This window comes from Pseudochaenichthys georgianus, unplaced genomic scaffold, assembly GCF_902827115.2.
Source record: "Pseudochaenichthys georgianus unplaced genomic scaffold, fPseGeo1.2 scaffold_490_arrow_ctg1, whole genome shotgun sequence".
In the NCBI taxonomy this organism is placed as follows: Eukaryota; Metazoa; Chordata; class Actinopteri; order Perciformes; family Channichthyidae; genus Pseudochaenichthys; species Pseudochaenichthys georgianus.
The window spans coordinates 179,007-206,393 of NW_027263052.1; the positions used below are offsets into that span (position 1 = coordinate 179,007).

The following is a 27,387-nucleotide window of genomic DNA, read 5'->3' on the forward strand; positions in this document are numbered from 1 at the left end:
ACACACACACACACACACACACACACATTGGAGAGAAGCCAGACTCGAGTGAGAGGCCTCATCCTTGATGTCTGGGATTATTTTCCATCAGTAGCCATATCTAGCTTCCTATGAAGTATGGACATTGATGTAGCCAGCAACTGGACTGGGTACTTCAAAGAGAACACCATATCAAGATACATGCTGGTATCACGATATGAAATGCCATAATAAAAGCCTTTCTCTCGATCTCCCACTCACTTTAATACCTCACGTTAGATATAGATATTCAACGTGGTTTGTGACAGGGTTAAATCGTAGTTAAAAGGTTGTACACTTCAACTGGAGGTCTGGCGGGTGAAGTGCTGGTCTGGAGCAGGAAGAGTGATGGAGGTGGGAAGGCTTGAACTCACCAGCACGGTGTAGATGTGCAGACAGCGGTACACCGGAGAGAAATCCACCAGATCCTGAGCTCCGGGGACCTGAAGCATCAACACAGAAACGTTCATGTATTTATTTAAACAAGGACCATGCATACATGAGCAGATATGCAGTTCTTAGGCAGGTACTCAATCTAAAAACATTGCATAATCTCTATCCAACAAACGGTTATGAAACAAGATCAAAATACCAAACAGATCGTTCTAGCCACGCCTCACTTCCCTCTATTTCACTTCCTGTTTCTAAAGTGCTGATTCGGGGATAAAGCTTTAAAGAGGAGGGGGCGGAGCTTATGCGGGACCCGGCAGCTACCGTCTAAACTAAATGCTGCCGTGATGAAACGCCATATCATGGATTATCAAGGATCTGAAACAGCCTGGAGCTCAAAGGCTTTCTCTCTTGCCGGTTATACCACAAGGGGAGTTCCTTTCTACTTCCTGCTTCTTCACACACATGCTCTCCGGCACAGGTTAGCTCCGAGTGTTAGCGATGCTAATGTAAACACCGACCATATTACGTCCAAAACAGTCGGGCATTGTTTCTGATAGCAACGTTTCTGATCGGGCCGTGGGTCCACATTTCAGATGTTACGTCATTTCGGACGCAAATCTGGATCAGCTCCGTTTTTAGAGATTTGGGTACGGAGGAAAAGAGAGAGGGTTTATTCTCTGACGCTGCGTGAGTTCCCCGACACACCATGATAGGTCCCCTTTAAGATAATTGTTTTTGTGCACTATATAAACTACTAGCTTTGCAGTCTTTATTCAGTGGGTTTGGAAACATGTGGGTTTGACAACATGTGGGTGGAAACATGCCATTTAAATGAAGCCGTTAGTGAAAGAGAAATGAAAACAAGTGGAGGCAGAAGTCCAGTTTTCTTATAGATGAACAACATTTGAAAATCATTGAATACAAGCGATTCCTTCCCTTCCAACAAAGAGTCTCAATCAAACGGTTCCATACGTGGTTTTGTGGGAAAACAATTGATCATAAAGCAAACAAAAGAATTGTGTTGGTTGGTTTTGTTGTTAATTCTTAGCATTTCTCACATGGACGTCAGGGTAGCTTTACTGTAATCTAGAGATAAGTATGCACCGCTCGATTGCGGCAAAAATCATAATCTCGATTATTTGGGTCAATAATTGATATCACGATTATCCATTTACTTTGAAAACATCCATTTATTATTTATTTATCACACACACACACACACACACACACACACACACACACACACACACACACACACACACAACACACACACACACCACACAACACACACACCACACACACAACACACACACACACACACACACACCACACACACACACACACACACACACACACCACGTCTTCACCCTAAAATTAATGATCCCCTCCAATTTGTCCCCATAAGGGAGGCGAGTCCCCACACGTGACTATGTAAACAGATGTAGGTCCCCACAAGGATAGTAATGCTAGTACACACACACACACACACACACACACACACAATGCCAGCTTTGATGCGACCGCACACACTGAGGCAAGACACACAAACAAAGACCACTTAGAGACCAAAGTGAGGGAGAGGAGGAGAGGAAGTGAGGAAGGTTTCCGTCTGAAGGGATGATGATAGAAAGACGGAGAGTAGGATACAAGTAGGTAGGGTCTAGTAAAAAGTGATCAAGTGAAAAAGACGACGAACAAACCATAAACACATGCAACGGTACAAAGACGGAAAACGGAGATAGTGGACGACTTAAAAGCGTAGAAAAAGTAAAGAAAGCAAGAAAACCGAGCAAAGACAACACCAGGAAGTAAATACAATAAGACAAGGGGCTGAAACACTCCAGAAAGGAAGCAGAAAGGAAGCAGAAAGGAAGCAGAAAGGGCAGCGATGGTAAGAAGAGAAGAACAAAGGGGGGTGAAAATAGTCCTCGGAGACTGTAAGTGCAGGGACAGACATGTCGTGAGGAGACGGGATGCCGATGGTTGGCATCATCACCTCAGCCAATCGGCGCCAACGCAGTCGTAACCTTGGCTACCGCGGGGTCAAGCCTTTGTTCCAGCCAAGGTCTTCCCGTGAAGAAGGTTGAGGCGAGTTTACAGGACGTGAGCAAGCGGAGAGGGGCCGACGGGGACCTCCGAAACAGAATGGCAGCGCGGGGGTGAACAGTTCAGCTTATTCTCCTTTCTCCTCATTGTACTGAGCCTTTTCCCCGAGTGTGAACAACAAAGAGCTGCTGATCCCGCCAGGAGGGACTCCAAGAGTTCAGCGAGCAAAACACCGCTTTGTTTCTGAAGGATTTCTACAAGTTCACCTTCAGAGCGGTCTGTCAACATGTTACTGATACGCTCACACAAGTTGGAGGTCAATGAAGTGAAGCAGGAGAGTCTGAGGCCAAAATCTGACTACATCTCTATTTTAATGCGAATCTCCTCATTTCTGCACGTTTTCGTCAATTTTACTGATCAATATGAAAACTGTGATATCTCTTACACCACTGGCATACACCCGTCTAATTATCTAAGTAGTTAAATTAGGTAATTAAACCTTAATTCAGTGAAGTGAAGCAAGAGAGGCATTTCTGCAATCTGACTAAATCTCTATTTTCATTTCTGGCGTTTTCCGGCACGAATAAATATTCTGTTATCTCCAACAACACTGGCATACACCCGTCTCTGGTCTGGTTGCTTTCATTCAAACGACAACATCCTAATTATCTAGCAGTGTTTCCCACACATTGATTTAATTACAATTAAATATCGTCCGCTACAAATGGATCTCATAAAAATAAAAAATCTTTTTTTTTGGTGGCCTAACGCAGTGGTTCTCAAATGGGGGTACGCGGACCCCTAGGGGTACGTTTGAGTACTGCAGGGGGTGCGTGAGATTTATTTTATGTTAATGACAACGACAACAAAATTAAAAAATAAATATACCATTTTTAGGAACAGTAAGGAAGTTTGAGCAGTGTGGGTTTTATATTAACAGAGTTTCACATATTTCAAAACACGAAGTGTAATAGCTGCAGGTGCCTCCCTGTCAGGTCCTCAGTGAAGCTCAAGCTCATGTTTCACTAAATTGAAAGTACAACTTATTAAAAAGATCAGTTCAATGCAGCTAATGTCGTCTCAGTGTTATCGCATGATGTTAAAATTGGTTTGCCATGAATTTAGTGATGGATTGTAAACATTTGAAATGTAGCATTTAAGTATTTCTCAGTTACTGTTGTTGTTTTAATAAATCAGACACTGATGGTGCAGCGCTGTGCTGTTCCTCTTTATATAGGCTTTTTGTCCCTAACAAATAGTTTTTGCGCTGATCAGAGGGTGCTTGGCTGATTTTATTTTTTCAAAGTTTGAGAACCACTGCTCGAATGGATAGACCACCATGGATAGGTGGGCTGATGATCGGAAGGTTGCGAGTTCAAATAAATCAAGTGAAAAGTAGGGTCATTTTGTTTCATAGACTTCTATACAACCAGAAGATATTAGAGAGAAAGTTTAGGGTCCTTTAAGGTACTCATCTCTCATTGGTTGTTGGCCTGAAAACAGCCAATTAGAGACATATATATCTTGGTACCAAATCCCTCGCTTTCACAGAGACAGAAGAACAGATTAAATGCTTTTGTGTGTGTGTGTGTGTGTGTGTGTGTGTGTGTGTGTGTGTGTGTGTGTGTGTGTGTGTGTAGTTGTGTGTGTGCGCTTGAGGTTCTCTCACATCCTCCTCCTCTTCCTCCTCCTCTTCTTCTTCATCCTCCACGTCCAGAATCCCAGAGTCCTGTTCGGACACCGGAGTGCCATCGATTCCATTGACGTTCATCATCATCGCCTCTTTTCTGCGTCGTCCAATCAGGGCCCTCGGTTGAGAGGAGACAGAACTGTCCAACGAGCGCTGAATCTTAGCCTGAAATAAACAAAGAAATAAAACACATCAGGTTCAAAGTTCAAGCCTCGGAGGTTCGTTTGCGTTCAGGTATGTCCTCCATCAGGTTCTGTACCACATAACGTGCAATTACGTATCTGCCACTACGCTTTTTGTCCTACTAAATACTGTTAATATTAATCATGTGACTATAAGTGTATAGTTTTATTATTATGCTGTGGTTATTGTATTGTTGTATCTCTTTCCTTCGGGATGAATAAAGTAATATCTTAGGTTCAAAATGCAAGCCTTGGTTTGAGTTCAGTTGTGTCCTAAATCTCCGCGGAGAAGGAAGGGGAACTTGTTGGCTATTGGCGTGACTTCAGAGCATCGAAAACCCTTTGATTTTTAAGCGTCCGACACCGAAACCAGATGTTTTCTGATAACAATGATACACCGTCTGAAATCTAACTCCATTGTAAGTCCAGACATGTGCTGCAATTACACTTTACAGGCCGACGAATAACAATAACGGCAGCAACAACAAAACGAAAAGGACTGCGAGGGAACAACCGCTCGGTGGGCAATAACGGGTCGTTTTTGACCAATTCCCATAGTTCCAGAAAAAGCTTGCGGATGATGAGCTCACTGGCGGAGACTTTTAAGGGGAAACCTGCCACTCCTTGTCCCGTGAAAACACTCCTGGGAAAGACCTATAAAAAGTGACAAGATTGCACCGGAGGGAGAGTCCCAAGACAGGAAGGGAAGAGCAGGAAGGATGGAGAGTCAATGGATCCCAAGAAAACAAAGCACATCAAATTAGGACTTGAAAGGGAAGACAAGGACACGTACAATATTTTATCCTTGGGTTTCGAAACCTCCGAGTTCGCTAGACAACAAATCTGTATATTTAAGCTAATTTTATCATAGAATTACATCGACCGAAGCCTTAAGACGATTTAAATGCAGAGAAAAAACATTCAAACTTGTGATAAATGTATTTTTTAAATATGTCGTGGTGTCGCGTTTCTCCGAATGGTGAAGTTTCCCAATATAAACGATCAAAAGTGGACATGCGGCCCCAAAACAAAGACGTCTCCACCGGACAATGGGATGTTAAATTTAAACCCGTCTATGTCACTGCCATGGTTACCAAAACAAACAAATCAACAGGAAGTTACGGTTGGCGACGAATGAGCTTGTATCCAACACAAAATGAAAACAAAGTCACGTTTCTAAAAAGGAGACTTGCACGTCCTCATCCGAAGGGAATCATCATTTTCTATTTCTGTACACGACATAGTTAATTGAGGAATCGTTTTTGCGTCCTATTTTCTGTTTTGCGTTGAAACCGTTCGACCCACGTCCTCCACCGCTTGGCCACCAAAATATTTCTATGGGAACGTTTTTTTTTTTTAGATCTAAAAACATCTTTCCATCCACACCCAGTCCTTTTGAAGAATCCACGTATGTGCCGCCACTTCCTCTTTTGGCGCCGGCACGTAGGCTACCGTTGGCACTTGAATCCGTCGATTAGGACGTCGATAAAAGGGGACTTTTTGCGCCTTTAATGAGAAAAACTGGTGTTCGTAGGAGGGTGGATGTGCACCAACCCGGATGCACACACAATATCAATGATGGTGGAAGAACACAATGCCATCTTTGATCTGATGCCCACACAAACAAGACTAGTGAGTCATATCGGACAATAAGTTCAAACGGAGTCTCTGGAAAGTCTCGTCTCTCAGTAATGAACGTTGTGTGGAAGCAAGCAGGTACACAAAGGAATGTGACCTCTCCGATTAGGAACAAATAGGTTGTCCAATCTCTTTGTTTCCACACTGAGAAAACTCAAACGGCACAGACCTCGAACACAAAGTGAAGAGTCTTGGTTTACACTTTTCTCTCCTGCGTAGTATTCCTTTCTTATCTGTCAAAAAGGTTCTTTTCTTTCCACACATCAATTAACATTAAATCAGCAATCCTCGAAAAATACCGACACGAGAAGGACGTAGAAAGCACGTCGACGTCAGCACCTACGTCAGATAACTCCACTTGGCCACTTTTCTTCAACAGGTGGACGTGTGCCCCGAGGAATCCACTCGCAACACGAACTCCCGTTTGCGAAAATAACCCTTTTTTTACCCCCGTCTTTTGTGGCGTTTCTCTTCAGGGGGGGGCATTGGGTTTGCCACTTGAAGCTCGAGTGTGGGAATGTGCGTCATCGACTGCGTAGGAACGGCAGAGAGGGGAAACATGGGGAAATAAGAGGGGGTAAAGAAAGAAAGAGAGGGAAAGGAGGAGAGAGGAGTGAAGGAAAAGGTGTTGAGGAGACGAGCAGGAGGCGAAAAGGGATGGGAAGGCATGGCGGTAACCACGCTATAATCCATTTGAAGCTGAAATGTTTTTCAATGATCTGATATTTTAAGTTCAAATGAGATTCACGGACACACGCCAAGGCCGTAGAAAGCACGTCGACGTCAGCACCTACGTCAGATAACTCCACTTGGCCACTTTTCTTCAACAGGTGGACGTGTGCCCCGAGGAATCCACTCGCAACACGAACTCCCGTTTGCGAAAATAACCCTTTTTTTACCCCCGTCTTTTGTGGCGTTTCTCTTCAGGGGGGGGCATTGGGTTTGCCACTTGAAGCTCGAGTGTGGGAATGTGCGTCATCGACTGCGTAGGAACGGCAGAGAGGGGAAACATGGGGAAATAAGAGGGGGTAAAGAAAGAAAGAGAGGGAAAGGAGGAGAGAGGAGTGAAGGAAAAGGTGTTGAGGAGACGAGCAGGAGGCGAAAAGGGATGGGAAGGCATGGCGGTAACCACGCTATAATCCATTTGAAGCTGAAATGTTTTTCAATGATCTGATATTTTAAGTTCAAATGAGATTCACGGACACACGCCAAGGCCTCAGCGTTCAACAATGTACACACACACACACACACACACACACACACACACACACACACACACACACACACACACACACACACACACACACACACACACACACACACACACACACACACACACACACACACACACACACACACACACACACACACACAGAGTTCCATTTTCCCCGTGATGGTTCAATACAGCGACTCAGCGCGTGTCCTGCCACCCCGCACGTGTGTGTTCAGTAACTAGACACAGGTAATCAATCTTCCTCCACTTCACAGGCCGGGCAATCTGTTTCCCATTAGTGTGTGTGTGTGTGTGTGTGTGTGTGTGTGTGTGTGTGTGTGTGTGTGTGTGTGTGTGTGTGTGTGTGTGTGTGTGTGTGTGTGTGTGTGTGTGTGTGTGTGTGTGTGTGTGTGTGTGTGTGTGAGAGACTACCGAATGCCCAGCAGAAGCTCTGAACTTGTCCTCGGCGGGAAGGGAAGGAGGGAGGAGATGGAAAGATGAGGAGATGGAAAGAGAGGAAGAGGGAGAGGGAGACGGACATGTTGGGACAGAGGGGGAAATGTGACGAGACAGAAAGAGGGAAAAGACGGACGGGTTAATGACTCAAATATCTTCTTAAATCATCCGTCTTCCGTGTCTCGTCCGATGCTCGCCCTCCTCCCCGATTCCTTTCTTGACTTTCTTCTCATTTTCCTTCCTAGCCGCTCGTCAGAAAGCTGGATCTGATGAAATGCGATCCAGGAAAGCCACTTTGAGCCATAAATTAAACAGTTTGACGGCTTAGCAGACGCCAACACATTGCACAAGAGGTTTGTAATACTCTCAGGGAAGGTTTTATAATCACTTGGACAAATTGTTTTATCCCCTCTCAGGTTAAAAAAACATAGAATATCCAGATGCATGTTACAAATAATTTACAGCACCCGTTTGGACCAGAGCTGCAACGAAATGGCGGCGTAAAGTTGACAACGAGGGTGTTTCTCAATGTCGAGGAAGGATGCTCCAGAGCCACTATTTCAAGGATGCTACGTCCAGCATACTTGGAATTCTACCGAGGCCCGGCGTACGTTCGTTGCGGGAAATTTCGAGGCTGCACGTGTGTAGACTGCGCAAAGCATTGTGGGGATTTTAAGACCGCGGTCTTAAAATCCCCACAATGCTTTGCACACGGACCGATTTCCAAATCGTTGGCGGATATCGCGCTCCATTGAAGGCGGGGCCTGGCACGTGACGCACGCCCGTTAGCCTGTTCCACCATTCTTCGTTTTCCGACGCGAGGAAGGATTCTTGCCTCGCTTCGGAAGCACCTCACTCGGAGGTACATGTGCTACCAAGCAGGCGTCCTCGACATTGAGGACGGACCACACTTTGAGAAGCACTGCTCTAGTCCCATATTCATATTATTTGGGGTGAAGTGTCTCAGTGGGGTTTGAACCTGCGACCCCCTGGTCCCAAACACCAACGCACTATCCCACTGCGCCACACGCCTCCCCGTTTTACTCGTTCTTTCTGCTATTTTCCCAAACCTTTTCCCATTTCCCGTTTGTCATTCTTCTCCATCTCTTTCCCAATCTCCCTCTCCTCCCCTTCATCCTCTTGTTCATCGGCTCTAGTCCCATTTTCATTTTTTACTAACAATTCCCTTCTTTCCCTTGACTCAGCGCCACTTGGAGTTTTAACCGGTTACCTTGGCGACACACTTTACCTCACATTGACTATATACAGTATTGATTGTCCTTCCTCCTTATCTTCAAACCATGTGTGGTATTTCTGGATCTTTAAGTATTTCTGGATCTTTAAGTATTTTTGGAACTTTAAGTATTTTTGGATCTTTAAGTATTTTTGGAATTAACGGTATTTTTGGAACTTTAAGTATTTTTGGATCTTTAAGTATTTTTGGATCTTTAAGTATTTTTGGAATTAACGGTATTTTTGGAACTTTAAGTATTTTTGGAACTTTAAGTATTTTTGGATCTTTAAGTATTTTTGGAATTAACGGTATTTTTGGATCTTTAAGTATTTTTGGACCTTTGGACCCTCCCATACAGTTTAAGACCTCATCGCCACTTGGAGTTCTAACCGGTTACCATGGCGACACACTTTACCTCACATTGACTATATACAGTATTGATTGTCCTTCCTCCTTATCTTCCAACCATTTGGACGCAGACTTGCATTTCCCCATAACGATGTTGCTTAGCAACCGGCGTAAACGGGCCTTCGCGCTATCAAGCAGTGAGCGCGCGACGTCCTGTTCAGATGAGGTCACAGCCAACGGGACGCCATCAATAAACTCCACAGAATCACACTGCACACCTACGCCATGAGTACATTCAGGCAGACTGTAGAACACAACCTCTCTGGACACTTTATATACTTACTGAAGACAAGCTACTAAACGTAACCGCTTGGAAAATGCCCTTTAATACTTCTTAGGACCCCGCGGACGCCCTGATGACCCACACTCTCCGTCCCCATCTCTTCCCTCTATCTCAAACCTCCTTCCTCCCCTCGTCCTCCTCTTCTCTGGGCATGTGGCAGAAGACAATAGCTCCATTGTGAGCGCTGTTTTCTCCTCTTTCCCCAGATCCATATATTTTCACATCCTTCGGTGAAACGACGGCACACGAGAGCTAGGGGTAATTTGGAACAGAGCGGCAGAGAGACACGCTGCCTGAGAGAGAGAAGCAGAAGAAGAAAAAAGGGACAAAGGAAAGGAGAGCTTCTGATTCGTCCACACACACACACACACACACACACACACACACACACACGCTGATTGAGTGCCAAGCATCTGATCCGGGTATCGCTGTCATGGCCGCCGCACCGCTGGGGTTTCTGTAATCTGCCTTGTAATTAGCGGTTAGCGGAGTTAGCTTCTTCAGTGACTGCAAGTGGATTTGCTACGCCTGCGTTGCTCAAGCTGTGGTTCCCGGACCCCCCACCTTAGGGTCACCCAGGGGTTCATAATGTGTGTGTGTGGGTGTGGAGGGATACGTGGACTATTTTCTCCGTGTTTGATGCCCTTTTTATACAATATTTGTCCTTTGTCGGAGAGATACATGTTTTACTAAATGAAATAAAAAAATGCACAATATGTTTTGTTTTTTATTACTGTACATATTTTATTCCGTTATACTTCAAAGTAAATACTGCTATATTTGTTATAGTTTTCCATCTGTTTCCGATTCTGAAAACTAACTAAAAAGGTTCTTCGTGAGGCCTCCAGATCTTCCTCGTGGCTCAGGCGAAGACAGTCTTATATTTGACGACGAGCCCTTTCCAACAAGTCACTTAAAGTTCTCCCGGGTGTTCAGTTGGCTTCAGATCTGGTGACTTTGAACGCTTTTAACTTGCTTTTCTTGCAAATCAACCCTCTCACTGACGCCCTTCGGTGCACCAGTCCACCCTGAAAGTAAAGACAGACTTTAACCCTGGTGAAGAGTATGTTGAAAGTCTGTTCCCTTGCTTCTCGTGTTAATATCTGTCCGTGTGGATCCTTGCTGTAACGCAGACTTAAACCGTTAATATAGCATCGTCTTATTCGTCTCGTACGAAAGCGAATGCAAGTTCGATGCTTGGAGAGTGCCTTTAGATCCCTGGTCAACCAGACACTGCACTGCTTTGAAGTAAGAGTAATCCTTTGGTGACACCTAGAGGACGAAATCAAGACAGAAATCTCCAGGAAATCATCACTGACTTTGCAGTGTCCTTCAATCAGAGTCAGTGTGTTCTGAAATGCCATTAAGTTGTTTTTTAAAGCTGTTACTTCTCCATCGTCGTCCACACCGATGGAGCTACTGATGGAGACATCTTAAGTTGCCCGGATACACTCGGACATGCAGACTTTTTTGACGATGAAACAGCTGATCCTCTTAAAAGAAAGACCCTCCGAACCTCCTGAGCAACATTAGCCGGGAAGCTAACGTTAGCATTCGCTGTTTGCTGACTGCTAAAGATCGAACTTTATTATCAGAGGAAGTCGAGACTGGAGGACACGACACAACGGACTCCGCAGCCACTTTTCTCCGAGTCTCCATCCGCTCATCTGTCTTTCGTCGCCCCCCCCCATCCTGAAAACCCACAGAGTAGCATTCCCAAAATAATGTAGGCACACAAATAAACAAGAGGCCTCACTTTGAGCCGTGGCTACCGCAAGAGAACACAGACGCACACGGAACTTCCTCGGCCTCGAAAAACAATTAGGTGAGTGCTGAAAGGCTGTGTGTGTGTGTGTGTGTGTGTGTGTGTGTGTGTGTGTGTGTGTGTGTGTGCGTTGACAAGCCACGGCGTCTCCTGCAGCGCCTACATGCTTGTTTACTGGCAGAGGAACCACAGAGCATCACACACACACACACACACACACACACACACACACACACACACACACACGAAGGGCTGTGATGTCAACGACATTTTGGTCAAAGACATCTGAAAAATATTCACTTTTGGGAAAAACTCGGTTCTTGTTTTCCTGTGTTCCAGCCGTCCAATCACAGCGAAGGAGGGTCAGCCATTTCCCCTAGATTAGAACTTTTTAAATTCTACCTTGAGATAGCTGCTGTCAGAAGAGTGTGTGTGTGTGTGTGTGTGTGTGTGTGTGTGTGTGTGTGTGTGTGTGTGTGTGTGTGTGTGTGTGTACCTGTTTGATGGCGGTCTCTCCGATCTTGTCCGAGTGTTTCCGGATGCTCTCCAGGAAGTCTCTGAGCTGCGTCATGGCCGTGTCCCGGATCTGCGTCCTCAGCTTGGGGATGTTCTCCGCCATGATGGAGCAGAACCGGTACTCTCCGGCCCGCGGGAGACACGTGAGCTCCAGCTGCTCCAAGGTCCGCAGCGCAGGGTAGTACCTGACACACACACACACACACTAAATTTGGGAACAACTGTCACGAAACCCAAGTATCCTTATTCTGGTGCCATATTTTGAATTGTGCGCAGATTCCCATTAAACCAGTGAGTTTGAGGACACACACACACACACACACACACACACACACACACACACACACACACACACACACACACACACACACACACACACCACACACACACACACACACACACACACACACACACACACACACACACACACACACACACACACACACACACACACACACAAGAAACCCAACTACTCCTGGGATGAAAAAGTTATCCTTATTCAGATTAAACTTTTCCAATGCCTTTTTCTTAATGTTGTGCATTAAACCGGTGAGTTGTGTCTACAGGAGGAGATACTTGAACACACACACACACAAACACACACACTAATAAAACAGAGTCCTGGCTGTCAGATGCATGACTAAAAGCAAGCAGAAACACATCAACAAACAGACACACGGAGAAATAAATACACTGATACACCTCAGGGATATTTGGAAATACAACACTTCACTCCACACACACACACACACACACACACACACACACACACACACACACACCCACCCACCCACCCAGCTGACCTCTCCCTGCTCTCTGCAGCCGCGGGACAGAGAGAAGTAGAAAAACACAGACGACAAATGTGTGAGCCGCCAGACTGCGGCCTGCAGGTCAGCACCGGGGCAGCAGGAGGAACCCGGAGAGAGGGGGCTCCTCTGCTTAAGTAAAGAGCTCTGGCTCCACCTAGTGGCCGTCAGCTCAGAAACCACTTCCTGACTTTCAAATGAATATTAAAGGAGATACAGAATGGAGAAATAGTATGAATACATCACACGTGTACGGGTCTTACCCATAGTTGCTTTTTAGCAAACAATTATTTCTTACTACGCTATAAAAGGGGTAAAAGCTTTAATGTCTTAAACCAGACACTACTCTGAACAAGTCTACTTCCGATCCAGGAGTTTGAGTAGTAGTAGATATGCCACAAAAGACAATTTTCATAGCCAAAAAGCTTAAGGTAGGGCTGCTCAATTAATCGTATTTTAATCGCGATTATGGCTTGCAACGATTACGAAAACAACGTAATCGAAATAAAACGATTATATTTTATTATAATTTTTTTTTTTTTTTTTGGTTTTTCAGTTGAATTATTCGTAAAGTTCAGGGTAATCATCAACTGTTAAAAACATTCTGTTCAACATTTTTTTCTCCAATAAATGGATGTTTTCAAAGTCAATGAATAATCGCAATTTCAATTATTGACCCAAATAATGGAGATTATGATTGTTGCCATCATGTAGCAGCCCGAGCTGAAGGCTTCACCGGCGACATGATGGATTTAAAAACGCAATTCTCTGGGCTGAATGTGGACTAACCTTTAACAAAGTATCCTTCACACGATGCTTCAAGATTTGAACAAAAATATTACAAAAAAAGACGTAACTTACCTTTTGGCCCTCATCTGCTCCTGGAGTCTGCTGTACATGTCAAGCACTGGGGAAATACGAGAGGTTTACTTGTTGGTTTGAGAACAGGAAGGATCTCGTTGGGGTAAAAAAACGTGCACTAACGGCCCCTGCACACGGCGGCGTGCGCTTCAACGCTTCAGTCCATTCACTTTGGATGGGGTGAGGTCACGCGTCGCCGAACTGCATTGTGGGAGAAAAGCGTAGCTTGTCTCGCGGTGCTCGCTGCAAAAGTAGAGCAATGTTCTACTTTTGACGCTTCGACGCTAGCCAATCAAACCGCGTGTATGCTGGGAGACGTACCGGTACGTCACTGCGACCGGTACCTCACTGCGACCGGTACCTCACTGCGACCGGTACCTCACTGCGACCGGTACCTCACTGCGACCGGTATGCGACCGGTACCTCACTGCGACCGGTACCTCACTGCGACTGGTACCTCACTGCGACCGGTACCTCACTGCGACCGGTACCTCACTGCGACCGGTACCTCACTGCGACCGGTATGCGACCGGTACGTCACTGCGACCGGTACGTCACTGCGACCGGTACGTCACTGGGACCGGTATGCAACCGATACGTCACTGCGAACGGTACGTCACTGCGACCGGTACCTCACTGCGACCGGTACCTCACTGCGACCGGTACGTCACTGGGACCGGTATGCGACCGGTACGTCACTGCGACCGGTACGTCACTGCGACCGGTACCTCACTGCGACCGGTACCTCACTGCGACCGGTACCTCACTGCGACCGGTACCTCACTGCGACCGGTATGCGACCGGTACGTCACTGCGACCGATACGTCACTGCGAACGGTACCTCACTGCGACCGGTACGTGACCGCGACCGGTACGTCACTGCGACCGGTACGTCACTGCGACCGATACGTCACTGCGACCGGTATGCGACCGATACGTCACTGCGACCGGTACGTCACTGCGACCGGTACGTCACTGCGACCGGTACGTCACTGCGACCGGTACGTCACTGCGACCGGTATGCGACCGGTACGTCACTGCGACCGATACGTCACTGCGACCGATACGTCACTGCGACCGGTATGCGACCGGTACGTCACTGCGACCGGTATGCGACCGGTACGTCACTGCGACCGGTATGCGAACGGTACCTCACTGCGACCGGTATGCGACCGGTACGTCACTGCGACCGGTACGTCGCGGCGACCGGTACGTCACTGCGACCGGTACGTCGCTGCGACCGGTACGTCACTGCGACCGGTACGTCACTGCGACCGGTACGTCACTGCGACCGGAATGCGACCGGTACGTCACTGCGACCGGTACGTCACTGCGACCGGAATGCGACCGGTACGTCACTGCGACCGGTACGTCACTGCGACCGGTATGCGACCGATACGTCACTGCGACCGGTATGCGACCGGTACGTCACTGCGACCGATACGTCACTGCGACCGGTACGTCACTGCGACCGGTATGCGACCGGTACGTCACTGCGACCGGTATGCGACCGGTACGTCACTGCGACCGGTATGCGACCGATACGTCACTGCGACCGGTACGTCACTGCGACCGGTATGCGACCGGTACGTCACTGCGACCGGTATGCGACCGGTACGTCACTGCGACCGGTATGCGACCGGTACGTCACTGCGACCGGTATGCGACCGGTACGTCACTGCGACCGGTATGCGACCGGTACGTCACTGCGACCGGTATGCGAACGGTACCTCACTGCGACCGGTATGCGACCGGTACGTCACTGCGACCGGTACGTCGCGGCGACCGGTACGTCACTGCGACCGGTACGTCACTGCGACCGGTACGTCACTGCGACCGGAATGCGACCGGTACGTCACTGCGACCGGAATGCGACCGGTACGTCACTGCGACCGGTATGCGACCGGTACGTCACTGCGACCGGTACGTCACTGCGACCGGAATGCGACCGGTACGTCACTGCGACCGGTATGCGACGGTATGCGACCGGTACGTCACTGCGACCGGTATGCGACCGGTACGTCACTGCGACCGGTACGTCACTGCGACCGATACGTCACTGCGACCGGTATGCGACCGGTACGTCACTGCGACCGATACGTCACTGCGACCGGTATGCGACCGATACGTCACTGCGACCGGTATGCGACCGGTACGTCACTGCGACCGGTACGTCACTGCGACCGGTACGTCACTGCGACCGGTACTCACTGCGACCGGTATGCGACCGGTGCGTCACTGCGACCGGTACGTCACTGCGACGGTACGTCACTGCGACCGGTAGCGACCGGTACGTCACTGCGACCGGTACGTCGCGGCGACCGGTACGTCACTGCGACCGGTACGTCACTGCGACCGGTACGTCACTGCGACCGGTACGTCACTGCGACCGGTACCTCACTGCGACCGGTATGCGACCGGTACGTCACTGCGACCGGTACGTCGCGGCGACCGGTACGTCACTGCGACCGGTACGTCACTGCGACCGGTACGTCACTGCGACCGGAATGCGACCGGTACGTCACTGCGACCGGTATGCGACCGGTACGTCACTGCGACCGGTACGTCACTGCGACCGGAATGCGACCGGTACGTCACTGCGACCGGAATGCGACCGGTACGTCACTGCGACCGGTATGCGACCGGTATGCGACCGGTACCTCACTGCGACCGGTTGCGACCGGTACGTCACTGCGACCGGAATGCGACCGGTACGTCACTGCGACCGGAATGCGACAGGTACGTCACTGCGACCGGTACCTCACTGCGACCGGTATGCGACCGGTACGTCACTGCGACCGGAATGCGACCGGTACGTCACTGCGACCGGTACGTCACTGCGACCGGAATGCGACCGGTACGTCACTGCGACCGGTATGCGACCGGTACGTCACTGCGACCGGTATGCGACCGGTATGCGACCGGTACGTCACTGCGACCGGTACGTCACTGCGACCGGTATGCGACCGGTACGTCACTGCGACCGGTACGTCACTGCGACCGGTACCTCACTGCGACCGGTACGTCACTGCGACCGGTACGTCGGGCGGTCGGGCAGCACAGACAGGTCTTCTCTGCGTCGAGGTGTTCTCGCTACAGGGCGCTCTTTGAGGTGCGGCTGCAGACCGTTGACATGGCGACGGGTAATAACCAGAGAAGCATGACGTGGCACCTTTAGCCTCCATGAGGACATTAACATGCGCCCCAGAGGTTTCCACCGTGCGCCTCGCGCCGTCTTCTCGTCTGTGTTACCTGGTAAGCAGTGCGTCAGTTTATCGATGGTGGAGGCGATGTTTCTCTGCTGCACGCGACACTTCTGCAGCTCCTCCATGGAGGCCATGAGCTGAGGAGAAAGCATGGCTCAGAAGACGGCAGAGAGGAAGGCCGGACTGGATTGATATTTGTGAAACCGTTACCTCTTTGCCTTCATCCTGGAGATGCCTGTTCGTCTCCGTCACCTGACTCTGAGGGGCGAAAACAACGACAACACGTTTCGACAATTAAGATCTGTTTTTACCTTCTTTGCTCGAACACTCTTAATCGAGAAGCATCTCTACGGCCATCGGAACATGTGTGTTTTTATATTTTGTGGTGTTTTTTAATGCTGTCAAAATTATCGCGTTAACGGCGGTAATTAATTTTTTGAATTAAATGCGTTAAAATATTTAACGCATTTAACGCATGTGCAGAATGGCCCGCCCCATACGTGGCACCAGTGGCGGCGCCAGGGTATGGCTGGGGTAGGCTACACCCATACCAAGAAATGGCTTAGCCCCACCGTGAGATGATGTTAAAGTAAGCAAAATAAAGTCTGCCAACTCGCGCGCAGTAAATTGCACAGACAGCAGTTAGTAAGATTGATTTCAGTAGCCACGGGTTTGAAAACTTTTGTCACGTAGTGATCGTCTTCTCAATAGAACATCTTTGATAACGGCGTGGTGTTGTTGCAGGAAGTCCCGACGGAGAATACTCTTGCCGTAGTACAGGGCAGAGCCATATAATAGTAATAATATGGCTCTGGTACAGGGGTGCACATAACTGGTACGCAGGGTATGTGCGTAATCTGAAATGCGTCCCGTCACTTGTGTCACAAAGCGCATTTGCGTACCGACGTACTTGTGAAGCTTTTCCAGAAGGCGGTTAGATCACCGGACGACAGAGTCGGTCTCCGTGTGCCCAGACAGGGCTGCTGGAGAACTGCGCTAAAACAGCTGATCACAACGTTCACACTCTGTGGTCACGAAGTACTCCACTAGCCCCCCCCCCCCTGTCGACTTTCCTGAAGTACTCCCCGTTGATAGAAATCAACACGTAGTGAATTGAGACCCCACGGTTTGATGATTGATAGGTGTGTGGGCTGTCTTTCATTTTGACATGCAAAAAAATGTTATAATAAACATAGATACTGTGTTAAATGGATATATCCGCCATCTTTCATTTATCTTTCCATTCCCAACAATATACATAAATAAATAGCATATTTTGGACATAGTTCGAATGGTGATTAATCTGATTTATTTTTTTTATTTTTTTTTCACTTTAATTTTTATTGACATTTTTATAAACATACAAAACAACATATAGTTCAGTATACACTTGAATTAGAGACCAATTGAAGAAGAAAAAAGAAAATACAAATAATAATAAAAACAAGCAAACAGTGACATGGAAGCTTTCTATCCTTTCCAACTCAATTTGTGGTGTCATTCATTTTTCTTTTATATTCAACCCATTTTTCCCATCTAGACTCAAATTTCCCTTCCTGGATCCTCAATATGTGTGTGAATCTCTCCATATCAAATATTTCCTGTACTACTCCCAGCCATTGCTCCTTTGTAGGTGGATCTGCTTTGTACCATGCTCTGGTAATCGTTTTCTTGCTGGCAGCCAGCAGCACCTTAATCAGGTAGTGTCCCCACCCTGTGTGTTTTCCTGCACCAGATTCCCCAAGTATAAAATCAGGCCGGTCTTAGGAACCTCATAACCTAAGATCCCCTTGAATACTCCCCACACTTCCTCCCAGTATCCCTTCATCTTTTGGCATTTAAAAAAAATGTGTGTGTGGTCTGCCCCCACCTCGCCGCATTGCCTCCAACATGCGTTCTGTTCCGGGGCATACCTCCCTTTTATCTTTGGGGCTATGAAGTATCTGATTATGTTTTTCCACCCAAATTCCCTCCATACCCTTGACCCAGTAGTTGAGTGCTGCACTCTACATACATTATACCATTCTTCCTCTGTCATATCAATCCCGAGTTCTTTCTCCCACTTTTCTTTTATATATAGAGTTGAATTCCCCCTACTCTCCAACAGAGCCTGATATCGAGCTGGAATCACCCTGCCTTTCTTCCCTTCATATGCTTCAATCATGACCTTAATTACCCCATTTTGTTTAGTGTTTTTATCCATTTTTATTTCTTTTATAGAATAGTCTCTCACCTGTAAGTATCTAAAATGGTCACTTCTTTCCAGATCAAACGTATCTCTTAGATATTGAAAACTCTGCATTTCCCCTTTTTCCACCATCCTACATATCGCTGTAATGCCCCCTCGGGCCCATCGCTTAAAATCTTCTTTTCCCGGCTGGAATTCATTATCATTTGTTATCCATCTCAAAATCTTTGTCTGTTTTCCTATTTTGTATCTCTTTATTACCGTGTTCCAAGTGTTTAAAGTGAATTTTGTGATTCTAATACGTTTTCCTGTGTCCTGAATAATTCTTTATCCCCGAGTAGTTTTTGAATCTGGTTGTTTTCCCCATTTGTTTCGATGTCCTTCCATTTAGCTACGTATTCCATATTACACCAGCATGCCACTGTTCTGATTTGTGCTGCATAATAATAATCCTGGAAACTCGGCACTGCCAATCCTCCTCTCCCTTTGGGTAGCTGCAGTGTCGCAAGCCTACTCCTGGGCCTTTCCCCCCCCAAATAAACCTTGAAATCCATTTATCCCATTCCATAAATTGACTGTGTGGAATAGATATAGGTAGTGATTGGTACAGGTACAGGAGCCTAGGCAGTATATTCATTTTAACGATTTCAATCCTTGAACTAAGGTCTGTATTGTCCACCTACATAAATCCCTCTTGATATTCTGATTGATCTGCGTATAATTTGCATTGTATAATTTGTCTAATCCTTTTGTGATGTTAACCCCTAAATATTTAATTGTATCCATGTCCCATCTAATTCTGTATTTGTCTTTGATCTCTGGGGTGTAGTTTAGTGCTAAAATCTGTGTCTTTGTCACGTTTAGTTTGTACCCTGAGTATTGTCCATATTCCTCCAGTAAATCCATCAGCATCGGGAAGCCCACGTCTGGTTGCCCCATGTATGCTATCAAGTCGTCCGCAAATAGTCCCGATGTGTGTTCTAAACCTCCTGCCTCAGCCCCCTTTACATTCTGGTTCTGCCTGATTGCTTGGGCCAATGGTTCGATGAAGATATCAAAAAGTGTCGGGGAGAGACAGCCGCCCTGTCTTGTCGACCTCTCTAATTTAATCCGATCCGTCAGACTACCGTTCACTTTCACTCTAGCTGTTGGTTCATGATACAATGATTTTATACATTTGATTGACTTTTCATTAAATCCAAACTTTTCGAAGACATTATACAAATAATAATAATAATAATAATGAGTTCCATTTATAAAGCACTTCATATTTGAATGCAAATCCCGAAGTGCTACAAGTAGTGAGCATGAACAGTATAAATAAACATTACACAACACGGTAGAATTAATAAAAAGCAATAAAAAAAATAAAATAAAATAAAATAGACCCAGTTCACACTATCAAAAGCTCTTTCTGCATCTATACTCACTAACATTGCACTGTCTCCCCTCCTTCGGGCCTCCTCCACTATATGAATTGTTTTCCTTATATTATCTTGTGTCTGTCTCCCTCGAATAAAACCAGTCTGGTCCTCATCTATAATGTCGGGCATGAATGTCTCAAATATTTTCGAAATTATGGACGTATACATCTTGTAGTCTACATTAAGTATGGATATTGGTCTAAAGCTACTACATAATTCTTTATCCTTGCCTTCCTTGGGAATTGTAGTAATGATAGCCTCTTTCCATGACGGGGGAGTTTTGTTCTCTTTCATAGTATATTTAAATGATGCCAACAGTAAGGGGCTTAATTCCGATTTGAATATCTTATAAAATTCGGATGGCAGCCCGTCGCTGCCTGGTGACTTGCTATTTTTCATTCTACTAATTGCATCCCCCATCTCTTTTTCTGCAATATCTGAGTTCAATAGCCTATTCTGTTCTTCTCCTATCGATGGTAGGTCCAGCCCCTCTAAAAATGCCTTCACACTCTCTTCCTCTGCTGCAGTTGGTTGTGCGTAGAGTGTCCTATAATAATCTCTCTATGTCCTCCGGCTCTCTTAGTAACTCATTGGTTTTAGGATTCCTAATCTTATGTATAGTGTTTAATGTTTGTTGTGCCCTTATCTTTCTAGCCAGTAATCTATTTGCTTTGGGCCCCCCTTCATAATATGCCTGCTTTACAAACCTAGCTTTCTTCTCCACCTCTATTAATAATATATTTTCTATCTTCCCTCTAATGTCCTTAACCGTCCTAAGTGTCTCTGGGTCATTTGTATTTTTATGTTGCCTCTCTAATTCTTTTAGTTGCCCAGTTAAATGTTGGTAGAGTTCCAGTCTGGTTCTCTTAAGGTGTGCCGTTTGTGCTATTAGTTTCCCCCTTAATACTGCCTTTAGTGCATCCCACAGAATAGTTGGGTCTACTTCCCCGTTATCATTTTCCTCCTTATATCTGATTATCTCTCTTTATTTCTTCCACTAACCCCTTATTGTTTAATAGACCCACATTCAATCTCCAGACGGAGTTCTTCCTCCTACCATTTAGATTCAATGTTAGATATATTGCACTATGGTCAGACAGGTCTGTACCACCTATTCTACAGTCTTCTACCCTATATTTATCTCCCTTTGACATACAAAAGTAATCTATCCTAGAATAGACTGAGTGTGGGTGTGAGTAGTGTGTGTAGTCTCTATCTAGTGTGTGTAGTCTCTATCTAGTGTGTGTAGTCTCTATCTAGTGTGTGTAGTCTCTATCTAGTGTGTGTAGTCTCTATCTAGTGTGTGTAGTCTCTATCTAGTGTGTGTACATCTCTATCTAGTGTGTGTAGTCTCTATCTAGTGTGTGTAGTCTCTATCTAGTGTGTGTAGTCTCTATCTAGTGTGTGTAGTCTCTATCTAGTGTGTGTAGTCTCTATCTAGTGTGTGTACATCTCTATCTAGTGTGTGTAGTCTCTATCTAGTGTGTGTAGTCTCTATCTAGTGTGTGTACATCTCTATCTAGTGTGTGTAGTCTCTATCTAGTGTGTGTAGTCTCTATCTAGTGTGTGTAGTCTCTCTAGTGTGTGTAGTCTCTATCTAGTGTGTGTAGTCTCTATCTAGTGTGTGTAGTCTCTATCTAGTGTGTGTAGTCTCTATCTAGTGTGTGTAGTCTCTATCTAGTATATGTAGTCTCCATCTAGTGTGTGTAGTCTCTATCTAGTGTGTGTAGTCTCTATCTAGTGTGTGTAGTCTCTATCTAGTATATGTAGTCTCCATCTAGTGTGTGTAGTCTCTATCTAGTGTGTGTAGTCTCTATCTAGTGTGTGTAGTCTCTATCTAGTGTGTGTAGTCTCTATCTAGTGTGTGTACATCTCTATCTAGTGTGTGTACATCTCTATCTAGTGTGTGTAGTCTCTATCTAGTGTGTGTACATCTCTATCTAGTGTGTGTAGTCTCTATCTAGTGTGTGTAGTCTCTATCTAGTGTGTGTACATCTCTATCTAGTGTGTGTAGTCTCTATCTAGTGTGTGTAGTCTCTATCTAGTATGTGTAGTCTCTATCTAGTGTGTGTAGTCTCTATCTAGTGTGTGTACATCTCTATCTAGTGTGTGTAGTCTCTATCTAGTGTGTGTAGTCTATCTAGTGTGTGTAGTCTCTATCTAGTGTGTGTAGTCTCTATCTAGTGTGTGTAGTCTCTATCTAGTGTGTGTAGTCTCCATCTAGTGTGTGTAGTCTCTATCTAGTGTGTGTACATCTCTATCTAGTGTGTGTACATCTCTATCTAGTGTGTGTAGTCTCTATCTAGTGTGTGTAGTCTCTATCTAGTGTGTGTAGTCTCTATCTAGTGTGTGTAGTCTGCATCTAGTGTGTGTAGTCTCTATCTAGTGTGTGTAGTCTCTATCTAGTGTGTGTAGTCTCTATCTAGTGTGTGTAGTCTCTATCTAGTGTGTGTACATCTCTATCTAGTGTGTGTAGTCTCTATCTAGTGTGTGTAGTCTATCTAGTGTGTGTAGTCTCTATCTAGTGTGTGTAGTCTCTATCTAGTGTGTGTAGTCTCTATCTAGTGTGTGTAGTCTCCATCTAGTGTGTGTAGTCTCTATCTAGTGTGTGTACATCTCTATCTAGTGTGTGTAGTCTCTATCTAGTGTGTGTAGTCTCTATCTAGTGTGTGTAGTCTGCATCTAGTGTGTGTAGTCTCTATCTAGTGTGTGTAGTCTCTAGAGGCTTCTCAATACTCAAATTTCCCCTCCTCGACTCCTCGGTCCTCCGGTAGTGACCCGGAAATGAATTTCAGCGCGCCATTTTGAAGGACGTCTCATTTCTCTAAATGCACACCGAGGACCGAGGATCGAGCGTCGAGGAGGCTCTCTGGAGGAGCTATAACCGAGGAGACACTGACGGTTCCTCCACGGCTCCTCCGCGGATGCATTTCCGGGAACGGTGGAGGCGTGACGCACGGCCGGACTTATCTCAGCCAATGACAGCTCTGCATGCATCCCCTGGATATTATTTGAGAACCTGCTCTCATCGCAACGCGATGTTTACAGTGAGAACAGCTGTGAGGCCCGTGCAGAAAGCAGAGCAGTGTGTAAAATATATATCACTCAGTATAACAGACCTACTCTCTTTATTTGCTTTAGTTTAGTAGATATCTACAAAGAGTCCATATTTTTCTAAGAACATTTAGTGCTTCACATACTAAAATACACAACGGCTGTAGCCTGATTATGCTTTAGGAGCTGTAGGTGTGTGTGGTACAGTATGTAGGTGTGTGTTGTACAGTGTGTAGGTGCGTGTGTTGTACAGTGTGTAGGTGTGTGTTGTACAGTGTGTAGGTGTGTGTGTTGTACAGTGCGCAGATGCCGCGGACAGACGGGTCTCAGTTGGTTTGATGTCCTTACTTTTAATACTTGCAAATACAACTTTTGGCCCGTAATTTCAATTCCCCATTTCAGCGACCAGAGAGAGAGAGAGGGGAGGGGGGGGGGGGGTATATCCAGTCTCTGACTGTGTTACGTTATTATGAGAGTGCTCTCATACTTTAAATTGTATATATTTATATAAATATATTTGTGTGTGTGTGTCCGCATCTGTAGCCTGGTATTGTCTCATTACACCGCACTCTCAATGAACTCAAAGTAAATATGTGGGGGAACAATGTTCAGCTGATCTAACAGAGATTATAAAATATGACAAAACACTCGACAGCTGATGCAGCTGTTGCCACGTAATAATGAACGGACGTCGCTTTAATATGACCGCTCAGAGGAGAAGAGTTCTCATTTCTTTAAACGTCTGCTGCTTCCCCTCCTCTCTCCTCGGTTCCCCTCCTCGGTCCTCCGCTCGCATCTCCTGTGGGCGGGTCTAAGTCTCGAGGAGGGGAGTCGAGGAGGGGAGTCGAGGAGGGGAAATTTGAGTATTGAGAAGCCTCTTCTATCTAGTGTGTGTAGTCTCTATCTAGTGTGTGTAGTCTCTATCTAGTGTGTGTAGTCTCTATCTAGTGTGTGTAGTCTCTATCTAGTGTGTGTAGTCTCTATCTAGTGTGTGTACATCTCTCCATATATCTGTGATTCCTAGTTCCTTCAGTTGTATGTTCATGTATCTGACAATATGCGTCCTAGCCTTCCTTGTACTTGTTGTATCTAAATCATAGTTTAGTACCACATTGAAGTCCCCCCCGCAAATCAGGATTCCTTCCATTTCCATTTCCACAGCTACGATATCAAAAAAGTCTTATCGCTGTCCGGTGGGGCGTAGACATTAATTAGTGTAACCATGTGTCCTTCCATTTCCCCCTTGATCACCACACACCTCCCCTCTCTGTCATATATGTCTTTGTTTATTTCAAATTGTACTGAGTTCCCAATTAGTGTAGCCACCCCTCTCCTACCTTGTTTAAATGAACTATAAAATGTGTTGTTATATCCATACCTTTTCAGTTGTTCATGTTCTTGTACTGATAGGTGAGTTTCTTGCGATAAGATCTCCTCCTTTCTCCTTTCCTACCATTTTGATTCCCCTACGTTGCATTATATTTCCCTTCAAAGCATCTTTTCGTTCCCTCCGTGTCACAAAACTCAATATATATAGTAGCAGCAACCGCTAAGCTAAACAAATACAAATTAAACGTCAGAACTTGATCTTCAAAAATATCCCCCTTTCCCCCGCTGGTGGGTGGAAGGTAAGGCCTCTCCTAGTGAGAGGGCCCCCCCTAGTGGCGGAGATCTCTCCTGTGGCTGATCTCCCAAGCTCACTATAATTGTCCAGCGTGTGGTTTAAACTCCGGAGCTCCCGGATTCTGGTGATTCTATGTTTCTAGTGAATTAGCACTTCTTTAAATTAGTCCGAATCAAATCGTAAAATGTTATAGATAAATAATTCCCCAGCCTGCAGTGCATACAGGTTCCTTTTATAAAAGCAAATAACACTCTTTCTTACTCACCCACTGCAGTGTTTCAAAGGTATTTTCGGGGCACAAAATAAAAGGCTATAGCATTTATAAGTAATTTGGTTAAATCTGTTTGTGTCTGTGCTCTGTCTTTTTCCGATCGCGTGGCCCGTCACCTCTCATTCTTCCGTCTTTTCAACGCAGCATCTTGTTCCCTCGTAGACTACTCATCAACACCCTCGATACGGTGCCGGTCTTCCCTCACTCCCATCTCGTTGTTGTCTCCCCGCTCTCGTCTCCGAAGTCTGGTCCACTTGCGCGCTGCCTCCAGTCTCTGCAGCAGCGTAGGTCTCTCTACTCCCGGGTCCGGCACCTGCCAGCCTCTCTGCCGCATCGCCCGCGCCGCGTCCTGGGCACTCTTATGCACTATCGTTCCTTCGTTCCAGTCAGTGTGTCCATTGGAGATTGAAAACGAATCCCCTTATCTTTGAGAATTCTCTTGAGCCCCGCATATTTCCGGCGTTTAACCGCCACCTCAGAGGAATAATCGTGGTCGAATGTCACTCTCCGTCCCTTCACTTCCTTCGCCAGGCCGTCTTAATGACGTTCTCCTTGACCTCGAACCTCAAGAAGTTGAATGGCTCTTGGGGGTTTGTCTGGTTGTGGTTTTGGAGCAGGTGCCCTGTGCGCCGTTTGAATCTCCAATTTAATATCCTCCGACATTCCCAGCTCCTTGTGAATTAACCTGTCGACGTACTCGGAGACCGAGTCTCCCTCTATTCCCTCCTTCAACCCCCAGATTCGTATATTATTTCTTCTCGACCTCCCTTCTATGTCGGACAGCTTATCTTGGAGCTTGGTTTGTTGTTCAAGAGAGGCCGTAAGAATGTCCTGCACGTCGGTACTCCACTCCTCGACCCCAGCCGTACGCTCTTCTAGGATCTCCATATCCTTCTTTTGGGCCCGCATCTCCGCCTCAGCGGTCTCAAAGTTTCTATTTGTTTCCTCTCTGAAGCTATCAAGCCCTTGCTTCATATCTTCTCCGTGTTTGTCCATATATTCTCTCAGTTGTCCCATTTCTTCACTTACTTAGCATCCATGTTGTGCTGGGTTTTCTCGAGCGCCGACACCCAGCTAGGTTGCTCCTCGTTGCTAGCTTTAGCGTTAGCCGTTAGCGGCTGACTGTGTTCCGTCTGGACCTGCATCTCTCCCGGTTGTTTTTCGGCTTTCGTCTTTTTCTCCGTTCCTTTCTTATTTACTAATTTGCTCATGACCTATTCTTCCAACTTCGAATCACATTTATCGGGGTTTTCTTCCTTTTTGAACTTATTTGGCCGGGAGCTCCTCTTCTTAGCTGCTTATCGCCTCATGTGTAAACCGGAAGTCGATTAATTAATTTTTAAGCTGTGATTAATCTGATTAACAATTGTAATCGTTTGACAGCCCTAGTTTTTATGTGTTTCACATCGTGTATGAGTTTCTCAGTCTGTTTTTATTGTCTTGTAGTTTTGTCTGAATGTATTTATGCTGCTTTTTATTTATCTATTGATGTTCAGCACTTTGGTGAACTCTGCTGTTTTTAAAGTGCTATAAAAATAACCTTGGATTGGATCCGTTACCTTGAGCTTCTGTGCCTGAATCACACAGAGACACACACACACACACACACACACACACACACACACACACACACACACTCTGTAGTTCTGTCACCTTGAGCTTCTGCGCCTCGCCCCTCACTTTGAGCAGCTCGGTGATGGAGTCCACGAAGCCCTGGAAGTGATGGTTACACATCTTCTCGATCTCCCGGTCGTGGTTCCTGATCCGCACGTCCAGCTCCTCCACGAAGAGGCCGTGCTCCCGCCCGTCGTACACCGACCTGGAGGGGACACCGCGGGGAGGAAGACAGTTTCATTTAACTTTAACTAGTTAAGGCACTAGTTAAGGCACTAGTTCAGGGACTAGTTCAGGGACTAGTTAAGGGACTAGTTCAGGGACTAGTTAAGGCACTAGTTAAGGCACTAGTTCAGGGACTAGTTCAGGGACTAGTTCAGGCACTAGTTCAGGGACTAGTTCAGGGACTAGTTAAGGCACTAGTTCAGGGACTAGTTAAGGGACTAGTTCAGGGACTAGTTAAGGCACTAGTTCAGGGACTAGTTCAGGGACTAGTT

General features: G+C 46.2%; 1 protein-coding gene across 1 annotated transcript in view; it reads right to left on the reverse strand.

Annotated features, from left to right (window-relative positions):
• The window catches only part of LOC117442851 (exocyst complex component 6B-like), a gene marked incomplete at its 5' end in the record, with an annotated part of 33,294 nt that extends 6,199 nt beyond the window's left edge, over positions 1–27,095 (reverse strand). Inside the window, 7 exons of the mRNA XM_071202499.1 lie at positions 393–461; positions 4,127–4,312; positions 11,823–12,027; positions 13,510–13,555; positions 16,762–16,852; positions 16,926–16,973; positions 26,930–27,095. Coding sequence (XP_071058600.1) covers positions 393–461; positions 4,127–4,312; positions 11,823–12,027; positions 13,510–13,555; positions 16,762–16,852; positions 16,926–16,973; positions 26,930–27,095 — 811 coding nt within the window. The remainder of the gene's footprint in view (positions 1–392; positions 462–4,126; positions 4,313–11,822; positions 12,028–13,509; positions 13,556–16,761; positions 16,853–16,925; positions 16,974–26,929) is intronic.
• Positions 27,096–27,387: the final 292 nt, after the last annotated feature.